The sequence below is a fragment of the Vanessa cardui genome, chromosome 3, assembly GCF_905220365.1.
Source record: "Vanessa cardui chromosome 3, ilVanCard2.1, whole genome shotgun sequence".
Lineage (NCBI taxonomy): Eukaryota > Metazoa > Arthropoda > Insecta > Lepidoptera > Nymphalidae > Vanessa > Vanessa cardui.
Window position 1 is genome coordinate 5,555,172 of NC_061125.1, and position 24,431 is coordinate 5,579,602.

Here is a 24,431-nt window from a genome sequence, read left to right on the forward strand (position 1 = left end):
ACACCGGCTATACGACATGCTGCAACAGCCGCACCAAACAGGATTGAGTGAGTATCCTCGAGATTTTCACTGCTCTCAAAATAATCTGCGAGCAGTGAATCCGGAGTGCACACTAGGTCCCTATTCCGTTTAGATATGGGCAAACGTGGCAACCGTGGCCTAAGCTCAGCGGTAGTGTTACGATACTCTCGAATCGCATCCCCCAGTGCGCTCCTCAATATTGAATGAATCTTGAATATGTTGAATTAACAGCCAAAATGAATTACCCAAAATTTAATGCGGCTAGAGCAAATTAAAGCATTATATACATATGTATTTAATAGCTGCGGGTTTACCTGAAGTTATTACCTCAAATAAACCTCTGTTTACATTTTTATTTCATTCATTTTAGGGTTTCGTACATACGATGAAAAATATAATTAATCTCCAGTACGTCTGTCCGTCAATCGGTTAATTTACAAGATGAATGTATTGCAATTTACACATACATATACACCTTGGTGATGTAGTCATAGAGGTAGGGCCTAAATAAATGTATCGGAATTTTAGAATGAAACGTGAAATTATTATGAAGCATATTATTATGAGAAATTAAAATTTTTAAGGTACTAGGGAGAATATTTAATTAATAATTAAATTAGAATAACGCAGCCCAGCCAAGAGGAGCTATCCTGTAAATATTCTTCTAGAAGTCCTTACTGCTTTTTGTTATTACGTTTGCCTTTTTTTTTTTTTTTTTTTATTACGCTGGAAAAACGCTTTGCGCGCTTCCCCCACGTGATGGAAAGTGGGGGGGTGTGTGGGACTCCCCGGAGCCCTGAACGCCGAGTGCGCCCAAGCACACCGGGTTTACCCACTAAAAAACCAGCAGTACCCTCTCCGTCTTTCGGCGGACGCCACGGGATCGCTTACGCATGCTACCGTGACGCCCTGACGGTCGGCCCGCTTATACGGGCCTTCAACAGCTAGGGGGGATTCCCAGGGTACTGGGACCCCCCCTGGTCCCTACGGCGCCTATTGAGGCGGAGGGAGAAGATGCGCGTAGCGCCTTTTCCTTCTCCCCGGTCGTCTTCTGCGGAGCGAGTCAGCGGCGGCATTTTTTTCCCGCTCCCGCTCCGCTGCTTCCTTCTGCGACATGACACTTTCGCAGAAGGAGCGCATCTCTGACCAGCACACCTCGCTACCGAGCATGGTGTTGATAACGCTCGGTAGCGAGAGGTCTCCGCCCATAGTCGCCGCAAGGATGTGCCTCTGGGGCCCCCACGCAGCACACTCGTACAGGGTGTGGTACGCCGTGTCCACTGGCGCACCACACTCGTGACAGGAGGGTGACTCCTCCCGCCGCGCTATCCCGTGCAGGTATTTACCGAAGCATCCGTGTCCGGTAAGTACCTGCGTCATTCTATACGACAGTGTGCCGTGCTTCCTCTCGACCCAGCGACTCAAGTGAGGACGGATCGCCTCCACTGTCGCTAGGCCCGCCGTGGGAGTCCCCAGATCCTCCTGCCATCGGGCGATCAGGGCTTGCTGGGCTAGAGCCCTGATCCGCCCGATCTCCGCCGACCCTGGACGGTCGCCGCGGTCCCTCGCCTCGACCCGGAACCGGTACACTTCCGCGAGCACCTCCGCCTGGAGCTCCCAGGGCGGATCGCCCGCGAGAAGTGTCGCCGCAGTCCACGACACCGTACGGTACCCTCTGATGCCTCTCACCGCTATGACCCTCTGCGGCTTTCGCAGCAGAGCCCGATTTTTAGCGGTGAGGGCGTCTATCCAGATCGGGGCACCGTACAGCGCCATCGACCTCACTACGCCGGAATAAAGACGCCGGCATAGCGACCCCGGCCCTCCCACATTCGGAAGGAGGCGACCAAGAGCGGCAGCGGCGTTGATGAGCCTTGGGCCGAGATGAACAAAATGCTGCCCGAAGCTCCATCGTCCGTCCAGGATCAGGCCCAGATACTTCATCTGGGCCTGCACCTTGATAACCGTCCCCTGGACGGTGATACTCGCCCCTCGTGGGGGTCCTTTTCGTGGACCGTGAAAGAGGAGGGCCTCCGTTTTGGATATGGAGACCCTCAAGCCCAGCATTCCCATGCGGTCCACGGTGAGAGCCGTTCCGACTTCGGCAAGGCGAGCCGCCTCCCGGAAGTCCCGTCCAATCGCCGTGACGAGAGTGTCGTCAGCATAACACAACACCCCCATCCCGGGAAGGACGGGAGCCCGCAGGAGCCAGTCGAAACCGACGTTCCATAGAATTGGGCCGAGGACCGACCCCTGTGGAACGCCGCAGCCCACTCGATGCCGGATGAGCCTCCCATCGACCCCCGCCCAGAGGACCTACCTGTCCTGGAGGTACGCCTCCAGCAGTCTCCTCAGATAGGTCGGCACCCCATGGTATCGGAGTGCCTCCCGTATCGTCTCGAAAGGGAGACTGTTGAAGGCGTTCGCCACGTCAAGCGACACAGCCAGGACGACCTGCCCCCGGGCCACCGCTTCCGTCGTCCGAGTCTTCAGGGCATTCAGGGCGTCGACTGTCGATCGGCCCGCCCTGAATCCGTACTGCGCCTCCGAGAGACCCGGACCGACCTCCTCGAGGTGCTGAACGAGACGGGCTGCGAGGACCTTCTCGAAGAGTTTTCCCGTCTCGTTCAGCAGCACAATTGGCCTGTATGCCGAAGGGGATTCCAACGGCCGACCTTCCTTCGGCAACAGGACCAACTTCCCTTCTTTCCAAGGCTTCGGAAACTGCCCGCTGCACAGACACTCGTCGAATAGCTCCCGAAGCCTTGCACCTAGGTATTCCAGGGCGTCGCACAGAATACGCCCTGGAACCCCGTCCGGACCCGGCGCCGTCTTCCTGGCCCTCAAGCGACCGAGGGCCATCTCCATCTCCCGCTCCGTAATCAGTGGTGAAACCACTGGGTCTTCGGTCACGGAGCGGGGCGCCATCTGCGGAGGGACGTGCTCGCCTGGATGGGGAAGAGTTCCCCAATCAGGCGAAGGAGGAGTTCCGGTGGCATCGTCTCGATGACGGGGGCGCCTTGGGTGCGGAACTTCCCGCGTACACCGCGGTACGGGCGCCCCCACGGGTCTCGATTGAGGCCCGCCAGAAGTTCCTCCCTGGCCTTCTCCTTGGCCTTGCGTATCGCCAGCTGCAGCTCTTTTTTCAGCTGGCGATAGGCGTCCAGCAACTGTCCCTCCAAATCCGTGTCGAGGCCGTTGCGTCTTCGACAGCGGACGTAGGCCCTCCGTGCCCGACAGCACGTCGCCCGAAGGTCGGCGATTTCGGGCGACCACCAGTATACGTGTCGGCGCGGAACTCTGCGCCGGGTCCGAGGCATGGCCGCATCGCAGACTTCCTTGAGTGAACTGCGCATCCGGCCTGCCAGCTCCTCTGCGCTGGCGCCCTCCCTCCTCGCTGCGGAACCCCACCGCTGCACGATTGCGGCCTCTTTGACCAGCTCTCGATCGACCTGGCCGAGAGACCACCTCGGCAACGTGGTCGGCACCCTCTGGGGTTTCGCCGGCCTGCGAGAAGTGGAGATCTCAAATCGGATGTACCGGTGATCCGATAGAGTCTCCACCTCCTCCTCCACTCTCCAATCAACCACTCTACGTGCTACGACAGCAGTGGCGAACGAAACGTCCACCACGGAACCCCCGTGATGGCGGACGCAGGTGTGAACCTGTCCCCTGTTGAGAAGGGACAGGTTGGAGAGCAGGGCCCACACCTGGACGGCCCTCCCTCGCGGATTCGTGACAGGGTTACCCCAGGCACGCGACTTCGCGTTTAAGTCGCCGAGAACCATTATCGGTTTCGGCGACTGCCTGGCCACCGCAGCTCTGACCAAGCCGAGATAGGTCTCGAACTCAGCCAGGCTGCGGTTAGGGGAGAAGTACGTCCCGACGACGACGTACTCCCCCCACCCCACGATTACGTAGCCCGAACCCCTTTCGATGAGTGAGAGGGGGGGCCCCGTTCCGCTCCTCGTGAGGACCGCTACGGTGTCGTCCAAGTCTCCCAGCCAGTGAGGTAGGGGAGGGACGTAGTAGGGTTCACAGGCCACCGCCAGGTCTACCTGCCACTCCGCCATGGACTGCAGTAGAAGATCCTGAGCCCCGGCGCAGTGGTTGATATTCGTCTGAAGGAAGCTGAAGTCTGCGCTCATGTTGACATTGCAGCTACCTCCTCAGCCTGGCGTCGTCCGACGTTATTGGTAGTCTGAGTAGCGAGGGCCACCTTACCTTTCGTGATGGGGGGGCTACATTCTTTAGACCCCATCACGTGCCCGGAGGGCTTGCCGGCGTCTGCGCATACTACGCAGCGCAGCTTCCCGGTACATGTAGACGATTTGTGTCCATCAACGCCGCACCGGTAGCAAAGGCTTCCTCGTTCCGCACTGAATGGGCAGAGCAACCTTGTATGGCCTAGACCCATGCACTTGTAGCAGCGCAGAGGGCGCTGCTCCATCACGTACACTCTGGCCGAGCTCCACCCAACCAAAAGACGACCGGTGTCAGCCAGCTTTTTTGCCGCAGTTATTGGACAAGACACGAAGACCATTCCCATGGAACCAGGTCCTCGTGAAATATCCCCGCACCTTACCGTTTCAGCGGGGCAACTCCCCTCGCGAACGACTGCGGCAATAATTTTATCTTTAGTGACGGAGTCGTCTAACCCTGTCACCTTGATGTCCACCTTTCTTATGGGGCGAGCAACGTTGGCCACTCCATCCAACATCGTACGGAGCTTGTCGGCTAGTTTCTCTGCCTGTTCCGTCTGTGCTTTCGGCAGCTCCAACACTCTGGCCCCCGTCGCTGAGCGTCGAACTTTGAGCCCACCATTGATCCCAAGGTCTTGGAGTTTCACGCTCTGCTCAGCGCGCTCCAAGACCTGAGCATACGTGATGCCTTTCTTCTCCGCTTCCGGCTGCAGAGTTAATACCACTGCAGCTGTACGAGGCGCGGACAGCTTAGGCTTAGTTGCTTGTCCTGCCTTAGGCACCGTAGGCGCAACTGTGGTGGTTGCAACAGTCGGAAGGGAAGCCGGCTTTCCCTTCTTTCCCTTTTTAACCACAGTGGACCAGGACACCTCCTGGACCATCTGTGGCGGAATTATCTCCGACGTAGGCTGGACGCCTGAGGGACCAGCAATAGATGCCGTCGGAACAGCAGGTGGCGCCCGTTTTGGCGCGGGTGCAGCTTTCGGCGGTGGAGCAGGCTGGACAGCCTGCGTGTAGGGCGTAGCATTCTGCTGCGCCACCTCCCGCCTCTTATCCGCAGCTAACGGAGGGCGATGTATTTTTGCGGGAGGCAACCGTTCCTCTAGTGCGGCAAACCGTGCGTTGATCATGTCGCCGACCGAAGAAATTATGGAGGCTTTAAATCTCTCCATTTGAGCATCCTGTGCCGAGCCGGAAGCATCACTTGCCCCTGCCACCTTGGTCCGCATTTCTGCAAACTCGCGGCGATGAGCCTTTACCTCGGCCTTGAGGCTGTCCACCTCTTTGCGCAGGCGGCCATTATCGGCACGGAGCTTTTGCGTCTCCTCGGCTTCTGTCCGAGCTGCTAAGGCGTCTACAATGCCCTGTAGTGCAGCCGCCGACTCCTTCAGCCTCTTTGCAAAGCCACCTTTTAAATTGGTGGACTTTTGGGCCACCTCCAAAATTAGGGCTGCGCTTCGGCCAGCTTGTGCCCGGAGTTCCTCTGCTCCCATCTTCGTGGGATCTTCGGTGTGTACATCCGAGGATGAGGATTCCTCGGAGTCCACGACAACCTGTGGAGCGTCCTTTCGAAACGCCCGACTACGCAGGGACCGCTCGAAAGCCTCCTCTCTGGCCTCGCTGGCCTTGGCTTTCAGCTCAGCCTTTGCCCGAGCGAGGCCACTACCCCGTCCTTTCGCGGTTTTGCCGCGAATCGCAGGCTTGCTCTTCGCAGCCAACCTCATCTCCGTCTCCGTTTCAGAGTCGGAGTTATAAATAGCAAGGCCCCCATAAGGCCGTTTTCTACGAACCAGGGCGTCGGACGACAACTCGAAAAACATCTATAAACAAAACAATGAAACAAACGAAAATATTTATATACAATAATAAATATTAAACTGAAACAATTAAGATCTAAAAAGATCTATTCCACAACAACAATAGGACCAATCCTTAAACAAAACAAGTGTCCGATAAACAAAGCCAATAGTCCAGATGTTACGCGTCAGAGATAACGAAAACCGGCAAGCAGGTGTCGTTTTAAATCTTCAATCGTAAAATCTTATCGCACAATTCAACACAACCTCAGTCGACGACGTCCGAACGTTGAATCCTTATTACGTTTGCCTACATAAACATACTCTTGAAAACATGGAAAGGTTCATAGTCGATAATAAATGGCTCAGCTATAGCGTATTTGTTAAACATGATATTTGTTTTGTCCAGGTTTACTCAGATGCATATCAGAAATATCAGCTAGGCTTTTTAGCTTTCATTTCCTATCGTCATCACTGCGTTTCCGCCATAACAATAATATTTAAAAAATTCGTCAATATTGTGAAGTACTCTTACCAAAACCAAAATCATTATCACGTCTTACAATACAGTGAAACCGTGATGAACTCATTACTCATTGCACGAATAGCCGAGGCGTGTAGGTTTTAATCGTAGTAGGTAAAAATAATTATAATTAATCTGGAGATCACGTATCACGCGTATAATTTACTATGAGTGTGGTTTCGTTATATTATAACTAATCGTTTTTTTAGATCTAAATGTCATACGTAGATGGTCAAAGGCCACCGACAATTATTCTATGTTACTCTTTATTATATGCATTAATTACGTACTTATTATGTTATGTATATTACATGACATATCTTAATAAGCATTTAATTATATTATACTAAAGGTCTTTAGCAGGATATACATATTTGCATTATTATAACATCTATATAGATGTACGTGTAAAAAAATATTTAATATGAAATAAACTGATCATAATCATCATTACATAGTATGAAACAAAGTTGCTTACCGCTGTCTGTCGATACGTACGCTTAGATCTTTAAAATTACGCAACAGATTGTAATGCGTTTTTTTAATAGATAGATTGATTCGAAAGAAAGGTTTTTATATAAAAAATACAATATATTAAAGAAACATTTATAATTTTAGGTGTTTCTAATGTAATGTCGTAAATAAACACATCTTTTATCATCAGTATTTTACCCGTGTGAAGCCGGCGTGGGTCGCTAATACTTATTAAACAGTAGATATAAAAATGGCGACGATTTTTAAATTTCAGATTTTCGTAAAATTGTAAATACCCATTGTAATGTTAGCAATATTGTTTTACATAAAATTTACAATATTTCTAGTAGACTAACAAGAACATATTGTATCAAATATATATGTTAAAATTTATTTACTTATATAAAATATGATATAATAATTATGATAGGCAGACTCATTTGTATTTGGAATTTTTAATTGGTTTCAATTAAAACAATAATATTACTGTAATAATAAGCAGTTACGTATAATTACTGCAACATTTTCTGTTTCCTGGTAGTTCAAATGTTTTTGTATTTTTACAAACTTATTTTCAGTTAACTGGATTTAAATATAATGTTTCAGATTAAACTTTTTTTATGTTATAAGTGGCAAGCAAGCAGGAGGCTCTCTTGATGGATGGTGGTTACTACCGCCCATGGACATATGCAACACCGGGGGTCCTACAGATGCGTTGTTGATCTTGGAGGAAAGACTACACTCTTTCTTGATGGTTCCCACGTCGTATTGGTTCGGAAAAACCGCCTTTGGCCTTGATGCAATCTGTTTTTAACTTTATGTTTCCAAGCCTTATCCGTGTCTTTAGTTTGATATATTTATAATAATACTATTTTAAGTCAATTTACGTAATATAAATAAAAAAAAAAAAAAATTGGCATTCATTTTTTCTTCTATTGGTTTCATCGTCCCATTGAAATATGAGATTGAGAAATATAAAGTTTATCTGTTATTCTAAATATATTTGTGCATTAAAATATTTTCAACATGTCACCATCCAATACATTTGCCGCCATTAACGATATCGATCAGGAGGCTCAATGAAGAGGCTGATGTAGCAAAACGTTATTGAACAAAGAAAAAATTATATTTACGCTGATTTCAGCACAATATCGTACATATCCTTTAATCCAAGGGATGTTATACCTTATAATACATTTAATGAAGATATATGTTGAACCACAGGTTTATTTTACTTTTGCTACATTAACGAAGTATTGGTTTTGGGATGCAGTGCAGAAAAAGGGAATCTATTATAAAATCCATCAATCTTAAAATTGGACTTACGATGGATCAGAGGCTATAATGTAAGGAATAAATAATTAGTACTGAATAATTTGTTGTTTTGTATAAAGTTAAGAATTAAACTTTGTGAAACGTTGCTGCCATAAAATTTTATTACACAAGTAACGTCATACTATGCAAATACATCTCACTGAAGGCTCCCTGTTTTTTCTTTTTTATGAGCTTATTATAATGGCATGTGAAATTACTGACCTACCGTAGTATAATTACATTTATACGTATAATCAAAGAGATGCGTACATTTTATTTAATTATTTCTTGGTGATGATTTCTACCTCATTTTTTTTCTTGCTGGAAAAACTTTTTAGGTGATGGTGTATGTTGGTCTCGTGAGTGGTTTGAGTCATGATTTCTTGTAGTAATTTCGGATCCATATAATGTTGTTATTCTTTAACAACCCTGTTGGGATTAAATTTAGACCATCAGAGATTGTATGTTCAATGGGCGATGGAAGATTCGAATAATCTTTTAAATACTTTTTAATATAAATCTTTTGTTTTATTTATTTAGATGGTAAAAGGTATGTATGAATGCATGAACTTATATTGTGTGAAGACATATGAATATCTGAACTTTGAAAAAAGACAAAAATGAAGAAAAAAATGTCTTTCGTGTTGCGTTTGCATTAATTCGTTACACACTTATGCAATTCAATTAGTATTGGCATTGTATCGATTTACTCAATGAAATAATCCTTTTCAAAATATACCTAACTCATAATTGTTATTCAAAATTACAACGTTAATAAATTCAATAGCATTCATATTTTATATAACTTTAAGGGTCAGTTTTCCGTCTGCTTTTAAAAAGGTAAGTGTAAGGGGTAACTACTATAACTATAACGTATAAATATTTTTGAATATTTGGAGAAATATTAATAAAAAACATTTTAGGCATTTCCAATGTGATAATTTTTGTAATTTATTCAGTATATTTTTTTACAGTAGGCATTGTCCTTAGTTTTGGATGTAAGGCGTCAGATCGTCCTTGATGAATTTTTCAGCGCTGATATTATCGTAGAATGTGTGAATGTGTTCAAATACAATAAGAATCGCCTTGTCCACGATTTCTTTTCCATATGTATTTAACAGGGTTTTCCAGTTTTCGTTCACGTACGCCGTCACGATTTGACCTGTCAGAAATAAAATTAAATCTTAGTATCATAGAAATAAAAGCAAAAGTCCATTACAAAGCATACAATACAGATTATATTGTAAGTAAATAAATTATTAGAATTAACATATTTATAAATAACCGTTAAAGGTTATTAAACACCCAGCTGATGAGTTGTTTACTCATAGATTTATATAAATGCAATCGCTATTTCGCTTTATTTTGTTCGACGTCTTTATAAATAAATGTTATTAAAGTTTTTTGAATTCAATATTGGAACTGTGGATCTTTAAAAGAGAAAATTGTGAAAATAGAACACAATTTTTAAATTCTGTTCAAAAACGTCTGCGTAACCTAACTGATCTAACAAATGATCAACATTTATATACATATGTGCCTCTTTGATTCCCAAAGGTTTACGTATGGATAAGTAAATCCATATAAAAATTCTTAAATACAGGATCGTATTAAATACAGGACTCGCTTGATTTGATTTGATTGGACCAAGTTGAATGCAGCACATCAGTAATTTCAGCATTCATTTGATATGTAGGAATGTGTTTAAAAATGCTATTATTATTAAATAACTTGTTGTAATTTTATAAATTACTATGTGTATAATAATTATTATATTGATAGATATGAGTTTTACAAAGGAAGTTTATCAAAATACACAGACACACATATCTAACACTCTTTATACGATCACTATTCGACTTAAAAACTTCATTGTTTTTTAATATCTACACATTATACGAGTTCATTACAAGTAGATATCTGAGATAATGTTATTACTTGGTAGGTATTTTCTTCCTAAATATTGTGGTCTGGCCATAAGAAATACGAATAACGAGTAATCCACTGTCTTCTTATTCGCGGTTTTCCTTAACCGCAGAGTACGAGATGTGAAACAATTGAAGCTAGAATAATCTCAAAATGTGTTAACAATTATAATAAAAGACATATAAAAGTTGTCATTCTAATTGTCCATAATGTATATATTGTTACTTACTGAGATCAGTTTTTCCAATGACAAGATTTTTGGCTTCGAATGTGACCTTCTTGATGTCGTAAGTGTACTTAGGCTTGTTCGTCAAAACTTTGAAATATGTTTGACCATCTTCCTTTTTGATTATGGATACCGGTGTTTCAAGTCCCACGGTGATTTTGTCTGTAAAATAAATTATGTTACATTACAAATAACAAACATGTTTCAGTGCAAAACTTATATAGTACTGTTTTTAAAATTTTAATAACGGCTCGCAGGGAATTATGGAAAGCAGGTTAGATTTATTTTTAATTTACATATAAACATAGTGACGAAGCTATATATAGCTACTACAATTTATAGCAACACATATTATCAATAACAAATTATGTAAAAAGTGGTTTATGGAACAATGTTGAAAACTCACAGATATCGATCACAGCAAGATTAGAAAATTATTATCGAAACAGTCATAAAAATGTTTAGTTCAAAAACAATATAATTTTTTAGTAATTTAAATTGAATCCTAATATTTTGTTTATTTAGAATACTAAAGGTTAATCAATCTTCAATTAAAAATGTTTTTAAAAAATTGACAGGAAGGGGACAAGTTGAACAAATATTCCATGGTACATATTATTTAGAAGACTATTATGCGATCTACGTTAGTTGCCTCACGATGATTACCTTCAACGACGAACACAAGAAGCACAAATAAAGCACATGAATATTCAATGATGTTAAGCGATTTACGTTTTAGCAATTGCATAACTTATGTGTTCTGAACTGGAGAAAGAACGCGAGTGAAAATCTTAAAATTGAAATTATTCACAAATATATTTTTACTGGCAATTAAGAAAAATGTGAACGAAACCCTAGTAAATAGTATCAAAACAAAAAATTATAACAATCATAGGTCTATATTTGTACGGTAAAAATATTTATATATTTCATATAATATAAAATTAGCTTTTGACCTTATATTTCGCAACACTTCGGAGTTTTGAAATTAAAATAACTTGTAAGCGTCTGTCTATGCTTAGTTATTGAGTTAGGTTTTGAGATATTGGCATTTATTTAATTTATCGTTCTATTGTTTTTTTTAAAATTGTAGAACCTATCCATGATATATGATATATATACTTCTCATTTTTTTATCAATAAAGAGAAAACGATAAATAAGAACAATTCCCTATAGTCGTATTTTTAATTAGACGAAGTCAACTGACGTTTACTGTGTTGTCACTTTTTATTGAAAAATAAATAGTGTTGTGACAAAGTGAATGATTGAAAAACTCTTAAATAAATAAAATTGCTTGGATTGTTTTATTACTTAGTTAGTGTTCAAATCTGCCGATATTGTTTTCAATACATAATGTAATTGAAACTATAAATGTATAAAATATAAAAATGCATGATAGGAAATGAAAGTAATAAACAACGCTGAATACATAATTTGTATTTATTCATCATCAGATGAGAAATCATCACTATCACTTTCGGTGACATTAATGATAAATCTGTCTGAAACATTGTCGATCATGTTGTCGAGACCATACATTTTATCCTCTTCTTTAATTATATGAGCAATGCAGCTACTCCATTTTTCAGACATGGTATGTTGAAGTCCTTCTTCAAAAAGTTTCTTTACTTCTGCCATTTTGAAAGTTTTATTATTTTTTTGCAACATATCCTTTAGCCTGCGCCCATACCAATTCAATGGATTGAGCTCACAGTGGTATGGGGGCAGACGTAAAACAATTATCCCATGCTGCATTGCCATCTCGTCCACAACATACTTGTCGGAATGTTCTCGTTTGTGCTGCCGTACAATGTCTATAAGATTTGCTTTAACCATTGTTGCTTCAAATGAAACACTTTTGCTTGTTAGCCATTCTTGTATTCTAGCTTTAGTCCAAGACATTGTAGGCAGCGATTCTAGTTAGTATGTACACAAACACAACGTAACGAAAAACTTAACAAAAACAATAGCTAAACAGCATGAGCGCAGAACAAACATTCGTACTATCAGACCAGAGGTTAGAAGCAGAATGACAAACAAAATGGCGAATTGGCGACCGACGCGCACGGCGTTGATCGGTGTTGCCAAAAATAAAATGACTGTAGTTACATACTAATAGTAGATAACTTATATCAAAGCACTTTTATACGATTCTTTTGTAAAATAGAAATATTATTCTTTTCTATAATAGTTTGAAATGATTAACTATTTACACTCATTCTACATTCATCTGATTGAACGACAACTCAACGCATCACTATTACTTTAAATATGACAACATTATATTAGAAAGTGACATTAGTTACTGTCAGCTGGCTTCGTCTAATAAAAAATACGACTATATATCGAATCTTTTTATTTGACACTTTTGAAACTCTGCAAACTCGACGTGTTTAAACGAAAAAATACAAAAAACAGGGTTGAATTGGTTTTGCTAAGTTTCCAATAGCAATATTACTTTAAAAAGACTGTCGTATTTTAAAATAATACTCGTGTTCTATGTTTAAAATATGATGCTAGGGAATAAGACATTATTCATTTGTTAAAAAGTATAAACAAAAACATACCAAGTTTGATTTTTGTTTTTCCTTCTCCTTTTATTGATGTGGTTCCAAATAAACTTTGTAGTAGAGGACTCGAGCCTTCGATTACGAAGTGACCTTTGATCGTCAGAACTTCACAATATAGTTCTGGGATTGCCAATTGTTTTTCTAAGTTGATGCTAAAAATAAATACAATGTAATACATATTAATATATATTAAACATGTACAAAACATTATCTGTAATACACAAACATTACATCGAAAATTGCATGTTGTGATTTTTTTCTAGTATTTATTTTACACTTTAAGCATTTGAAGCATTTGCGGAGGTTATGACGAAGAGGTGCGCAAAAAAATGTTTACTCAAAACGTGATAGAAGAACATTGGATATATTTTTTGTACACTTCAACATAATTTTCCTATATTTTGTAGACGTATTCTTAAGAAGTGCACAAAATATAGTAAGATTTTTCCTCGTGTAATAAACACAATTACGTTTTAATCGACAAAATATCTTCTTAAAGAAATTGTTTAATGTGTTCAGAGATACGATCTTTAGTTCCAATAGATTCATTTTGAATTATTTGCCAAATATTTTTAATAGAGTCGTAGTAATAATCACGTCTCTTTTAATTAAAAATAATCTTTAAGACTGTTTTCCGGCAAATTGAAGTGTTCTGGTTGTTCAATATATTTCTCTCGAGGAAGAAGCTTATTCTATAACACTGCGAGTTAGTTTACGAAGATTTAACCAAATTTAATTGAACATGTGCATGTTTTTATTAACTGAGTACGACATGGGATGCATGTCGAAACTGAACACATGCAAACAAACTGATTGTTCTGAGTAATTCCGATTCCTTTGCGTACAGCACATTGCACATCAATATAAGAAAACAATACTATATTAATTCAATAATAATAAAATGAACTCACTTGAAACTATTAATTTTGCAATTTTTGAAGCCTTTGACGACACCCTCCTTAATAAATATAACAATTTCATCCAACACTTTTATCGAGATATTGCTTAATTTCATCGGATCCAAAGCGGGCAAATTTATTTCTGGGATGCCGTTTTCTCCGAGATCATGGAAGACTTTTTGAAATAAATCTATTACACAGTCGTTATCTTTAATGCTGCATGGCGGATAAGTTATATCTGGAACAAATAAAATTACATAACTCTAAATATTTATTCTTAAACACTTAAATTTGTATTAAAAATACGTATATTTCCCTACATTGTTTTTGATTTTAATAATTTATAAAGAATTGAATAAAATTTTTATTAATATTTTAGAGAAGCAATAACGTCACTTGTATTGACCCTAGCGATACAAAACGGTAATTGCGGCAGTTTCCTTCTTCTGACTACATAACCACAGATAATAATTAATCTTTCAAACATTTTGATACAATCTATTGATTACTAATAATATTTCTTTTATTTTAGTTTTGTTTTAAAATAAAATATTTGGTTGTGTTGATCCTTACTATAATTTTTTGGGAAATAAATATAAAATAATTTAATTTTCTGTTAGTTTTCAATAATATTGTAATTATGTCTTACCATAAGCCTCGGTGAAAGACAGCGATAAGCACGCAAACAGAATATACCGTAGTGAGAACATTTTCTGTACTTGAATCTAAATTGAATAATCTTGATGTTCACAAACACTTTTATATATACGCGCAAAAATTGTAGAAAAAACTCTTAACCGAAAACCCGTTTCTTAACAATTACGTACAACATCTTTAATTTTTTGAAAATCTGTAAGTACACAGTTGTCATAATATATATGTTAACTGAGTAATATACTTATTATTATTACCTGAGCAAAATATGGGGACGCTGAATTAAAAAAAAAAACAAACCACTTACACCGGGTTCATGTAAATTGTATATTTTTTTTAAGATTACCTATTAATTTAGCACTTTAAAAAAAACATCGATTTATATAATTATTTAATACTGTAAGAAACTCTTTTGTCATGTTATAGTTTGTCCTTATGCTAAAAGTCAGAGAGCTACAACATGCCTTCAAACATATTACAAGTCATATAAATATTATTGTGAATAATGTTGATCAGATTGTGATAAAGTTTCCATTTGATGATAATTTCAATAATACATATAATGATGTAGACGGAAAAAAATACAAATTACCTTTGTAAAACCCTACCATGTAAAAATATTACAGTTCCAGACAATTTGGTTAAGAAAATATAAATAAATCAGGAATATTATTTTGTGAAAAATTGTATTAATAAGTGAATATATAGTAATGGTATGTGTTGATACAGGATTTTACTTTAAATCGTGTGGTTATAATTATTAAAGGTAATGTAAATTAATATATATTTTAGATTTAATTTTGATTCAAAGCTATCGCTTTAGCTGAGATGGCCCAGTATTTAGAACGCGTGCATTTTAACCGATGATTGCGGGTTCAAACTCAGGCAGGCACCGCTATATACGTATATGTGCTTAATTTGTGTTTATAATTCATCTCGTGCTCGGCGGTGAAGAAAAACATCGTGAAGAAACCTGCATGTGTCTAATTCCATCGAAATTCTGCCACATGTGCATTCCACCAATCCGCATTGGAACAGAGTGGTGGAATATGTCCCAAACCCTCTCCTTAATGGAAGAAGAGACCTTATCTCAGCAGTGGGTAATTTACAGGCTGTTACTTTACTTACTTTATTGTTTTCGAGTTGAAGCGTTTGAAGCTTCTTAGCGTCAATCATTGATCGCGTAACATATATGATGGTTATGTTCAATGTGATGTTCATCAATCAATATGTAACTTGTCTAGGTCAGTTATATGTTATTTATATATTTGTAAGCGAACTAATAAGGATTATATTTACTGACTGACACTAAATACACTGCCTAAACCGATGGGTCGAAAAGGATGAAATTTTGCACAAGAATTTCTAATGGACAGCAGGAGAGCACTAAATAATAAGTTTAAAAAAACCAACTCAAAGTGGTTTTAATAGGGATGAAAATTTGTTTGGAAATTCGTCATTTCTTATGTCAGAAACTTGGAATTGGAGCTATTGTCTGCTGCTCATAAACAGGAGCCGATAAATCATAGACACTAGCAGTAAGTGCTTACAGCGTTGAAAAAAATATCACCTTAGGGATTCAAATTGGAGATGATTGTTTATCCAAATTTACATTTTGTCAATGTTTGAAATATAGAAATCTGTGTTTTCAATATATAAGTCGACAATTTATATATCTATAATATACACTTATATTATTAAAATAAAGACTAAGTTTACCAATTCGATGTAAAAATATAAAAAAAGCATTAGATAACTCTTGATAACTTATTAAGAAGCGTAAAACGCTAAGTTATAAGCCACGGGGCAAAGCAGTAACATGAAAAGAATAAAACTATTTTATCTTTATGTTTACAACTCCAAAATGTCTATGTGTGTGTCTTATGAACATGTGATTTGTGTTATGTATACTCATAATACAGTTCAATTAATTATCTCCTAAATTGTATTTTGTTCAAAATCAATGTATCAATATAATGATATAATCTGTTATCAATCCGTATCAAGCTTGTTACAATAGAATTCAACATAACATAGATTATCTTTGAACATACATAGTTAATTGGTTTGTTATATTATGTTTCGCGGTCTGAAAGCAGAAGTATTTAATGAGAACGCTACTAGTAAGCTAAACAAATAATTCGATCATCTAGAAATACTGAACGTCCTAACATGACCCGTAAAAATGAAATAATTACTGTTTACAAAGATGCAAATATAAGTTATTCGGAAAAAAAACTGAAAGTCGAGAATAAATTTGATTTATTCAAAACAAAACTAAAATTTTGATGTAAGATAGCAATAAGACTGTGGAATAAACGATTCTAGAAGAGAGTTTGACAGAGAACTAACTGAGGGAGTACAGAGACCAGCTTTTAATACAAGATTCCAACTAACAAGAATTTTTGGGTACCATTAGATATTCTACCCCTAAGCAGCAATACCTAGTTTGTTGTGTACTGAGTGAACGTGTGACGTGTGAAGTGTGAGTGACGGAACATTTCTGTTCCCAATGGTGACAGCCCATTGGATATTTATTATATTTTATTAAAATTTTTAGTAGTGATAACTCGTAGTGGTGATTACTTAGCATCAGCCAATTTAAATAGTAAGTTTTTTTTTATAAACGTTTACTGGATCTGGCCTAATTAAAACTAGACGTTTGGTTAACTTTTTACTATTATTAACAAAATATTAACATGTACCTATTAATCGTCTTTTAAGTATATTAAGTCATATTTCTTGACGTTCATTAACCTTGCTTATTATTATTATTTTAATCTTTTTTGTCAGTAGCGACCCATACCGACTAGTATTGTCAGCGACATAATATAATTAGACGTTTTTTTTTTTCAAATTACTCAACAATGTTTATAATTAAATCTGCGTCAGCAATAAGCATTACGAAGTTATATATGAATAATTAATAGCGTTATTTCTATTTGAGTATGTAGGTACACGAAGTCAAATCCGGGAGTAACTGCCTTTCGTGTTATCCGAGACACCGGAGTTTACACAGTTCCAAATGCTGGGTTCCAGGACGTTACTTAGAATTTTTGACTGAAAAACCTAATAATAAATAATAACTTTTTATTGGATGGACCTCGGTTTTGTGTCCAGGACCTCTATATCTGCAGCCTTATATATAACCACTAGATCGATGGGGCATCCCGTCCTACTTATCACAAAATCTTAATTAATTTGATAATTGAGTTTATTTTTTTTAAATACAGAATAAAAAGTGATCAACGAACAAACAAAACCGACCTCTTTTAATATAATAACGATATAAATACATATTACACAAGTATTACAAAAAAAAATGTGAATGTCATTGACTCTTATGTCAAAGTCATTGATTGACATTTTAACGACTTAAGGTTAATAAATAATAAATGTGTTTAAAAATAGAACCTTATCCTTAAGGGATTAAAATGTAACTTAAAATCATACCTACCGAATGGCAAAAAAAGGTTAAAGGTTTTTTGATTTGTTGATGATTTATTGTTTAGTTGACCTACACCTTAAATCATCCAAGATGTAATACATATGCCATTGCATACAATTAGAATAAAAAAAAATGATTCAAAGACTGCTTCATGAGCCCTTTTCATATCATATAAAAAATTAAATTTAAATGTACCTCGCAGTTACACTTTTCTACCAATTAAATCAAATAATTACATCATTTACTTAATATTACTGTTACAGTACTATTTTTCTGATTTAGTTTGAACTAAACAATGTATTCGCTGTTAGAACCGGATCTCAGAAAAAAAATTAAATTTATTAAAATGCAAAATTTAAAAAAAAATGTATTTAAAGATCGATTGTTTGTTGTGTTAATTTGGATATAATAGAATTAATTTTCTTTAATTAATTTCTGATATGATAACACAAGAAAAAATTTAATGATCACGTCCTGGCCGTTTCAAGTAGAATTACGAAATTATGAAAGTAATATGAAAAACTGAAATACTGTAAATATCGCCGGTTCTTCTCAAGTCTGAGGTTTGGCTCTACTTTATTTTTTACAATTATTTTAATTCCAATAGTCTGTTTAATCTTCATTTATCGTCCCTAATTCAGCACTATAGAGTACCTACAAGACATCTAACTAATGCTTATACTGCTCGAGTAGTAATTATACTTTGGTTATTATCATTGTATTATGTAATTCGGATTACTATATTGCAACATTGAAACTGTTTTTTTCATTCCGCAAAAAAGGCTGCCGATCTATTTATAATCTAGGAGCTCAAGACTGCCTTCGGTGTATTGAATAAAGAGGAGATATTTCCATTTTTGCTTTACGGTATGTTTATAAAAATATGATGGTTTTTTACATCAATATCGTTTTGAAAGAAACAATGACAACCAATGTATACTTACTTGATGGTACGGCTTTGTGCAAGCCCGCCTGGGTAGGTACCACCCACCAGATATTCTACCGCTAAACAACAGTACGTATTGTTATGTTCCGTTTTGAAGGGTGAGTAAGCCAGTGTAACTACAGGCACAAGGGACATAGCATCTTAGTTCCCAAGGTTGGTGGCGCATTAACGATGTAAGGAATAGTTAATATTTCTTACAGCGTCATTGCCTATGGGTGATGGTGACCACTTCAGGTGGCCCATATACTCGTCCGCTAACCTATTCCATAAAAAAAAAACACGAAGAAGAAAGTAACTTATCACATCTAGTTTCTAACTTCGTATAGTTGATAAATCTTTCCTGATATAATTCAACCGTTATTTTTAACTAAGCTGATTAATAAATTTAAATCTCATGTCAAAAACCTTGATAAAAATTACTCAATACAAGATTATATTAATGATAAAAAAGTGTTGACGTATTTGTTTATTTTCATGTAAGATATATACAAATATATGAATTATATAAACTTTTGCACAACGTGTAACGCGTTCCATACGCGTGTTTTTTATGATGAACAGTATTTATAAAATATAAGCGAGTTTTAATCTTTTCATAGATAAATTAGCAAGTGATGGCGACAATAGCATCTTAATAGCTTATGAGTGTCGTCACAAAAACCTCTTTCAGTATAATATATAAACAATTATTCAAGCGTCAATAGCCCAATGGTTTACTGGCCTCCTATCAATGAAGAAAGTCGCTTATAACTGATAGGTTTAAAAGGATGGGGAAACGGTAATGTTAGAAATAGCTTAATTAATTTAGGGCATTTTTACACTTGAATTTAATAAAATTCAGATAAAAATTTAAGCACCTAAATTAAGACAAATAAATTGTATAAAATATTGCAAGCACTTTAAAATACATTATAGCTTAAAAGCCTCTTCATGTTACTGAATATTAAAATTAAGGTAACTTCAAAAAAACATATTGATATTTATTTGTTTGAAAACAATTATGAATCTTATAAACAGTCGGCATTCATGTTTGTCTAGAGGCAAGGTCGAGCTGTCTATTGTCCCCATAATGTAAGTTAAATGTCTTTTTTTGTTAATCAAGATGTGCATAGACTTTTGTATCCATAATTTTTATGTATTGTATCTTTGTTATTCGATGTCCTCTGTTATTTTTTATTTTCAAACACATTATATACAATATACAGATTACCGATTTGAATATTATCATAAATGAAAGCTTGTGACAGGTTTGAACGCGTCCATCTTAAACAAAGATTGCTGGTTTAGACCCAGGGAAGCAAAACCTAAAATTAATGTATGTATAGTCAGAGTAAGAAAACCTTCGTCAGTTTTCAAATTATTTCCTCTATCAAGTCTTGAACTCTTAGTAGCTTTTGAATCTTAACATCAAATAATTGCAACGCAAAATGTCAAACTGAGCAACCGAAAATAGATCTTAAGGTGACGAACCTTTTCTTACTCTGACTGTACTTAGCTTGTATTGATAAAATTCATTCTTATGCTCGGCGATAAAAGAAAACATCGTGAGAATACCAGTCTCCAATTTCAATGAATTTCCGACACATTTTCATCCTCCATACCAAATCCTATCCTCCAAGGGTATATATCCCAAAGTAACAGGACTTTAATAGGCTACCACATTTTCTTCATAGTATTTATACCATAGCCATACTTCAGGCGAAGTTGTTATCAATTAAAACTTATTTGACGTATAGCAAATTAGTTAACAGAAAATCAAGTAAATTATAGTATTTTAAAATTAAAAACTACTTATCAATTGGATTACTAATGCCTTTAAATTCATAAACCTTTAGACGAAATCGCTTGTCTATATAAATGCTATTTACAAAAATACTTTGTCATTCATTATCATTATGTATATACCCATAAAAAAACATCACTAGAGGATAGGTAACAACTAGTTTAATTTGAAGGTCCATTATAATACATGCATTAATTAGAATATGTATTGTAGAGGAATATAATTGCAATTTTGGACAACAATCTGTACTAAGAAACAAAACACAGTGTAAGATAATTTTAATTTGATGAAATTGTCGGTTTTTGTACAACTGGGATATATCCTGTTAATAGACACGTCTTTGAAGATCATGATTTTATTGACGAAGACCTTCCAGAAGTAGTGGGGCCATCTAATGAACCAGCCCGCGTTATAATGACACCAGTTCATATAATTCCCGAAAACCCGATACCTGAACCCGATAACTGCTTACCTGAGCCAAGGGCTGTTGTAACTCCAAAACCTCAATCTGTGAACGAAATAATACCCCAAATCGTTGATGGACATCACCAAGCAAACGACCAATCAGGAGTGCCAACATTGACTATGAATGATTTAATATCTAGCCCTTCTACATCATCTAGATCATATTTGTCGCCAAAGATGTTGCAGCCTATACCGCGTTTAACGAAAACTGTCAGTAACAGAGAAAGAAAAGGCACCAAGCCTACAATTTTGACATCTTCACCTTATAAACGAGATTTAGAAACGTCGATACAAAAGAATTTAACAAAGAATACGCCAAAGAGAGCGCAAAAAAAAACACCAAAGAAAATGCTGAAGAAAACAGTTCAAAAGAAAAGAAAGATCTCAAAAGAAAGAAAGTCATCATCTTCGAGTTCTTATAACAGTGATTATTTAGTCAATCTGTACTATACAGATGAAAGTCCAGATCATTCCCAAAATGGTAAATGTTTGTATTGTAATGGGCTTTTTTCTGAAGACGTTATGGGAGAGAAATGGATCCAATGTGCTTCATGTAAGCAGAGGGCTCATGAGGACTGTGCTGGCATAGAAGATATGGTTGATTTCTATGTGTGCGAATTGTGTAACAGTGATTAGTTTAATCATAGTAATGGGCTCATTTAATTTTATGTAACACGTCCATTTTTTTTAATAATCTTGAAACCATTTTGCTATGGTCCATATTTGAAACCATGTGGTCCATATTTTGTCCATTTCTTGCAATTACATAATAATGTCAGATTTTAGAAAATGTTGATTATTTCTAAGCTGTTCATGTTTATCAAGAATTCTAACATTTGTTTTTAATACCAAATAATTATCGAACTGTTCAAAGAATATAAGACTGATTAATCTTTATTATTCTGAGTTTTATTTCACAAAATCCTTATGGTGGTCGCCAATTATGGTGGCGCACTTACTCTAATTTATCATGCTTCTAAATACTTCTAATTACCAACAAGTTCTATTTAATGTTTATATTGTAATAATATAGGAGGTCAACGATAAAATGAACAATTTAATTGATATTACAGTTAATTTATGTAATATAGGCACATACATATCACTATATTGACAACGAGGACCTCTATGACCCAAGCTGGTATACTAACATGTCAAACTTCTCAAGCTCAAGATAATTCAGTTAAATCCTGGTTAACACTAGCGATTGTTTATATCCTTAATTTATGTTAAAATCTCTATAAAGTTTTGCAAATAATGTAATATTTACGAGTTTTAGTAGTTTTAGTTGCAATACCAATACTACTACCTACTTTGACTAATGTTACAGATAATTTTAAGGTTCGAGTATAATATTACTTACTCTATTCATATACTATTTTAGTTTAGACATTTCATAGCTTTATTTATTTTCACTTAGTGATAAATAATTGCTTTTCTGCTTCCGTGTAAAACTTATTGAAAAAAGATAATCGTTTAATTGAATTGCTCGTAGTTAAACAATATCATCATTAATTGTAACTACTAGTTATTGGATACAGATAACGAAAACAAAAATATTTTCGTTCCATTTCGCACAAATTTTGCGATGAAACAAATACGGTGTCGTTCGCTCTTAACAGATAATAATAATATTCTATCCTATAATAACATTCTAATGGATATAAAATAAAAGTACATTTTTGTAATTTAATAGCATAAATACTAAATTACGTAATTGCTCTCTAAAAATTACAGGCGCTCGTACGTTCTTGAACAAATTTAAGGTTAAGCATCGTATTATATTGACTAGAAATGTAAGTAAGCCAATCCATTATTGGCTCAAAGAGGTAATCAATTAGATTCCACCTTTGGTCTAATAATTATGTCCTCTTAACGGATTGCGGTCACACCGGCTAATCTCAAAGGGCACTAAGTAAGTGTAGTCAAGCTCAGATGCACTCGCTATTTCCTTTCTCTCACAAATCAATTGAACGAAAGAGTTGAGACACTCGATCAACGGCTTTTCAACTTCAAGCTGCCTATATTTTTTTTACCTGTCTGTCTTGAAGTTTGTGTCGTGGACTTCGGATCTACAAACGTTTTTATAGCGAACATATCAACGAGGCTGTCGATTCCTTCTACTTAGGTAACTCCCATTTTATCACATTCTTCAAACGGCAACTTTATTTGGTTGTGTTTCTGTTTGAAGGATGAGCGAGTCAGTACAACTACAGAAAGAAGTTTATAACATCTTAGTTCCCAAGGTTGACGCAGCATTACCGATGTAAGAAATGGTTAATACTATTTTTTTGACTTTGTCAATGTTTGTTACATGCTAGCGACCATATGGGAAAGGATCTTTACTTGGCCTATTTGCAAGGCGTCTTACCTATTTTAAAGTTAAAAAAGAACACATTTATGATTTATGTCCTTTCCATACAACTTCAAAGTTTAAGTACATTCAAATATAAATTCATTGCTAGATCCTATGCTTTTATTTCCATTTTAAGTTACAAATATATTATCGTTTTGTAATTTTATTTATATATCTCACAACTTATACAAAACACCTTGTAAATAAGTATGATGTGTTTCCGAATCCGACGATCAGATAATTCCTACAATTACGGTATTGTGCTATGTCATAGTATTTTTTAAATACATATATGTATATTTATATATACATATATGTATTTAAAAAATAACATACTTACTATGTCGTTGTTGTCGTGTATTTTATTATATCAAACAATTGCTTGTCAAGAGGTGAATATGGTATTTGATATAATAAGTACTTAATAAATAGGTATATTAATTCACTCATCTATAGATATACCAATATCTACAAAAACATTTAGGGAAAATCCTGTCAACAAATAAAGTATTCACTATCAAAATTTAATTCGATCATTACAATTTTAAGAATTATATTATCTCATAACAATTATTATTTATTTATAACTAGCTACGTGTCCTGGTTTGGCGCAATTAGTTTATTTTCATAGCTTAGGTATGCATATGGGCTATCTGATGCTAAGTGGTCACCTACCCAAAGACATTACCACCGTAAAAAAAAACCTTTTTTACATCGTCAAAACTACAATACTAAGAATTAAACCCATAGAAGATTAACAATCACAATATTTGTTTTTATTTATTTCATTTTCATTTAGCGATGACCGGTGCACCATATTTTTAATT

At 36.9% G+C, this 24,431-nt stretch overlaps 3 protein-coding genes across 3 annotated transcripts; 1 reads left to right on the top strand and 2 right to left on the bottom strand.

The window, feature by feature from the left end:
* Nucleotides 1–9,247: 9,247 nt before the first annotated feature.
* On the bottom strand, nt 9,248–14,812 carry LOC124543907 (protein takeout-like). Its single transcript, XM_047122227.1, has 5 exons — nt 14,602–14,812; nt 13,965–14,190; nt 13,051–13,205; nt 10,486–10,644; nt 9,248–9,492 (listed from the first exon to the last, which is right to left on the bottom strand). The coding sequence occupies exons 1-5, from the start codon at nt 14,660–14,662 to the stop codon at nt 9,317–9,319; spliced, it is 777 nt and encodes a 258-aa protein (XP_046978183.1). The 5' UTR covers nt 14,663–14,812; the 3' UTR covers nt 9,248–9,316.
* LOC124543908 lies at nt 11,811–12,507 on the bottom strand. Its single transcript, XM_047122228.1, has one exon. The coding sequence runs from the start codon at nt 12,383–12,385 to the stop codon at nt 11,924–11,926; it is 462 nt and encodes a 153-aa protein (XP_046978184.1). The 5' UTR covers nt 12,386–12,507; the 3' UTR covers nt 11,811–11,923.
* A 6,385-nt stretch (nt 14,813–21,197) lies between the features above and the next one.
* Nucleotides 21,198–21,884, top strand: LOC124543871. Its single transcript, XM_047122192.1, has one exon. It carries the CDS (start codon nt 21,198–21,200, stop codon nt 21,882–21,884), a length of 687 nt encoding a protein of 228 aa, XP_046978148.1.
* Nucleotides 21,885–24,431: the final 2,547 nt, after the last annotated feature.

Excerpts from the sequence above, each read along its gene's own strand:
- LOC124543908 (XM_047122228.1), bottom strand. The coding sequence starts at position 12,385 with ATGTCTTGGACTAAAGCTAGAATACAAGAATGGCTAACAAGCAAAAGT.
- LOC124543907 (XM_047122227.1), bottom strand. The coding sequence starts at position 14,662 with ATGTTCTCACTACGGTATATTCTGTTTGCGTGCTTATCGCTGTCTTTC. Across the intron at positions 10,645-13,050 it reads AAAAACAAAAATCAAACTTG|ACAAAATCACCGTGGGACTT; the intron begins GTATGTTTTTGT and ends TTTATTTTACAG. Across the intron at positions 9,493-10,485 it reads CATTGGAAAAACTGATCTCA|GTCAAATCGTGACGGCGTAC; the intron begins GTAAGTAACAAT and ends TATTTCTGACAG.
- LOC124543871 (XM_047122192.1), top strand. The coding sequence starts at position 21,198 with ATGACACCAGTTCATATAATTCCCGAAAACCCGATACCTGAACCCGAT.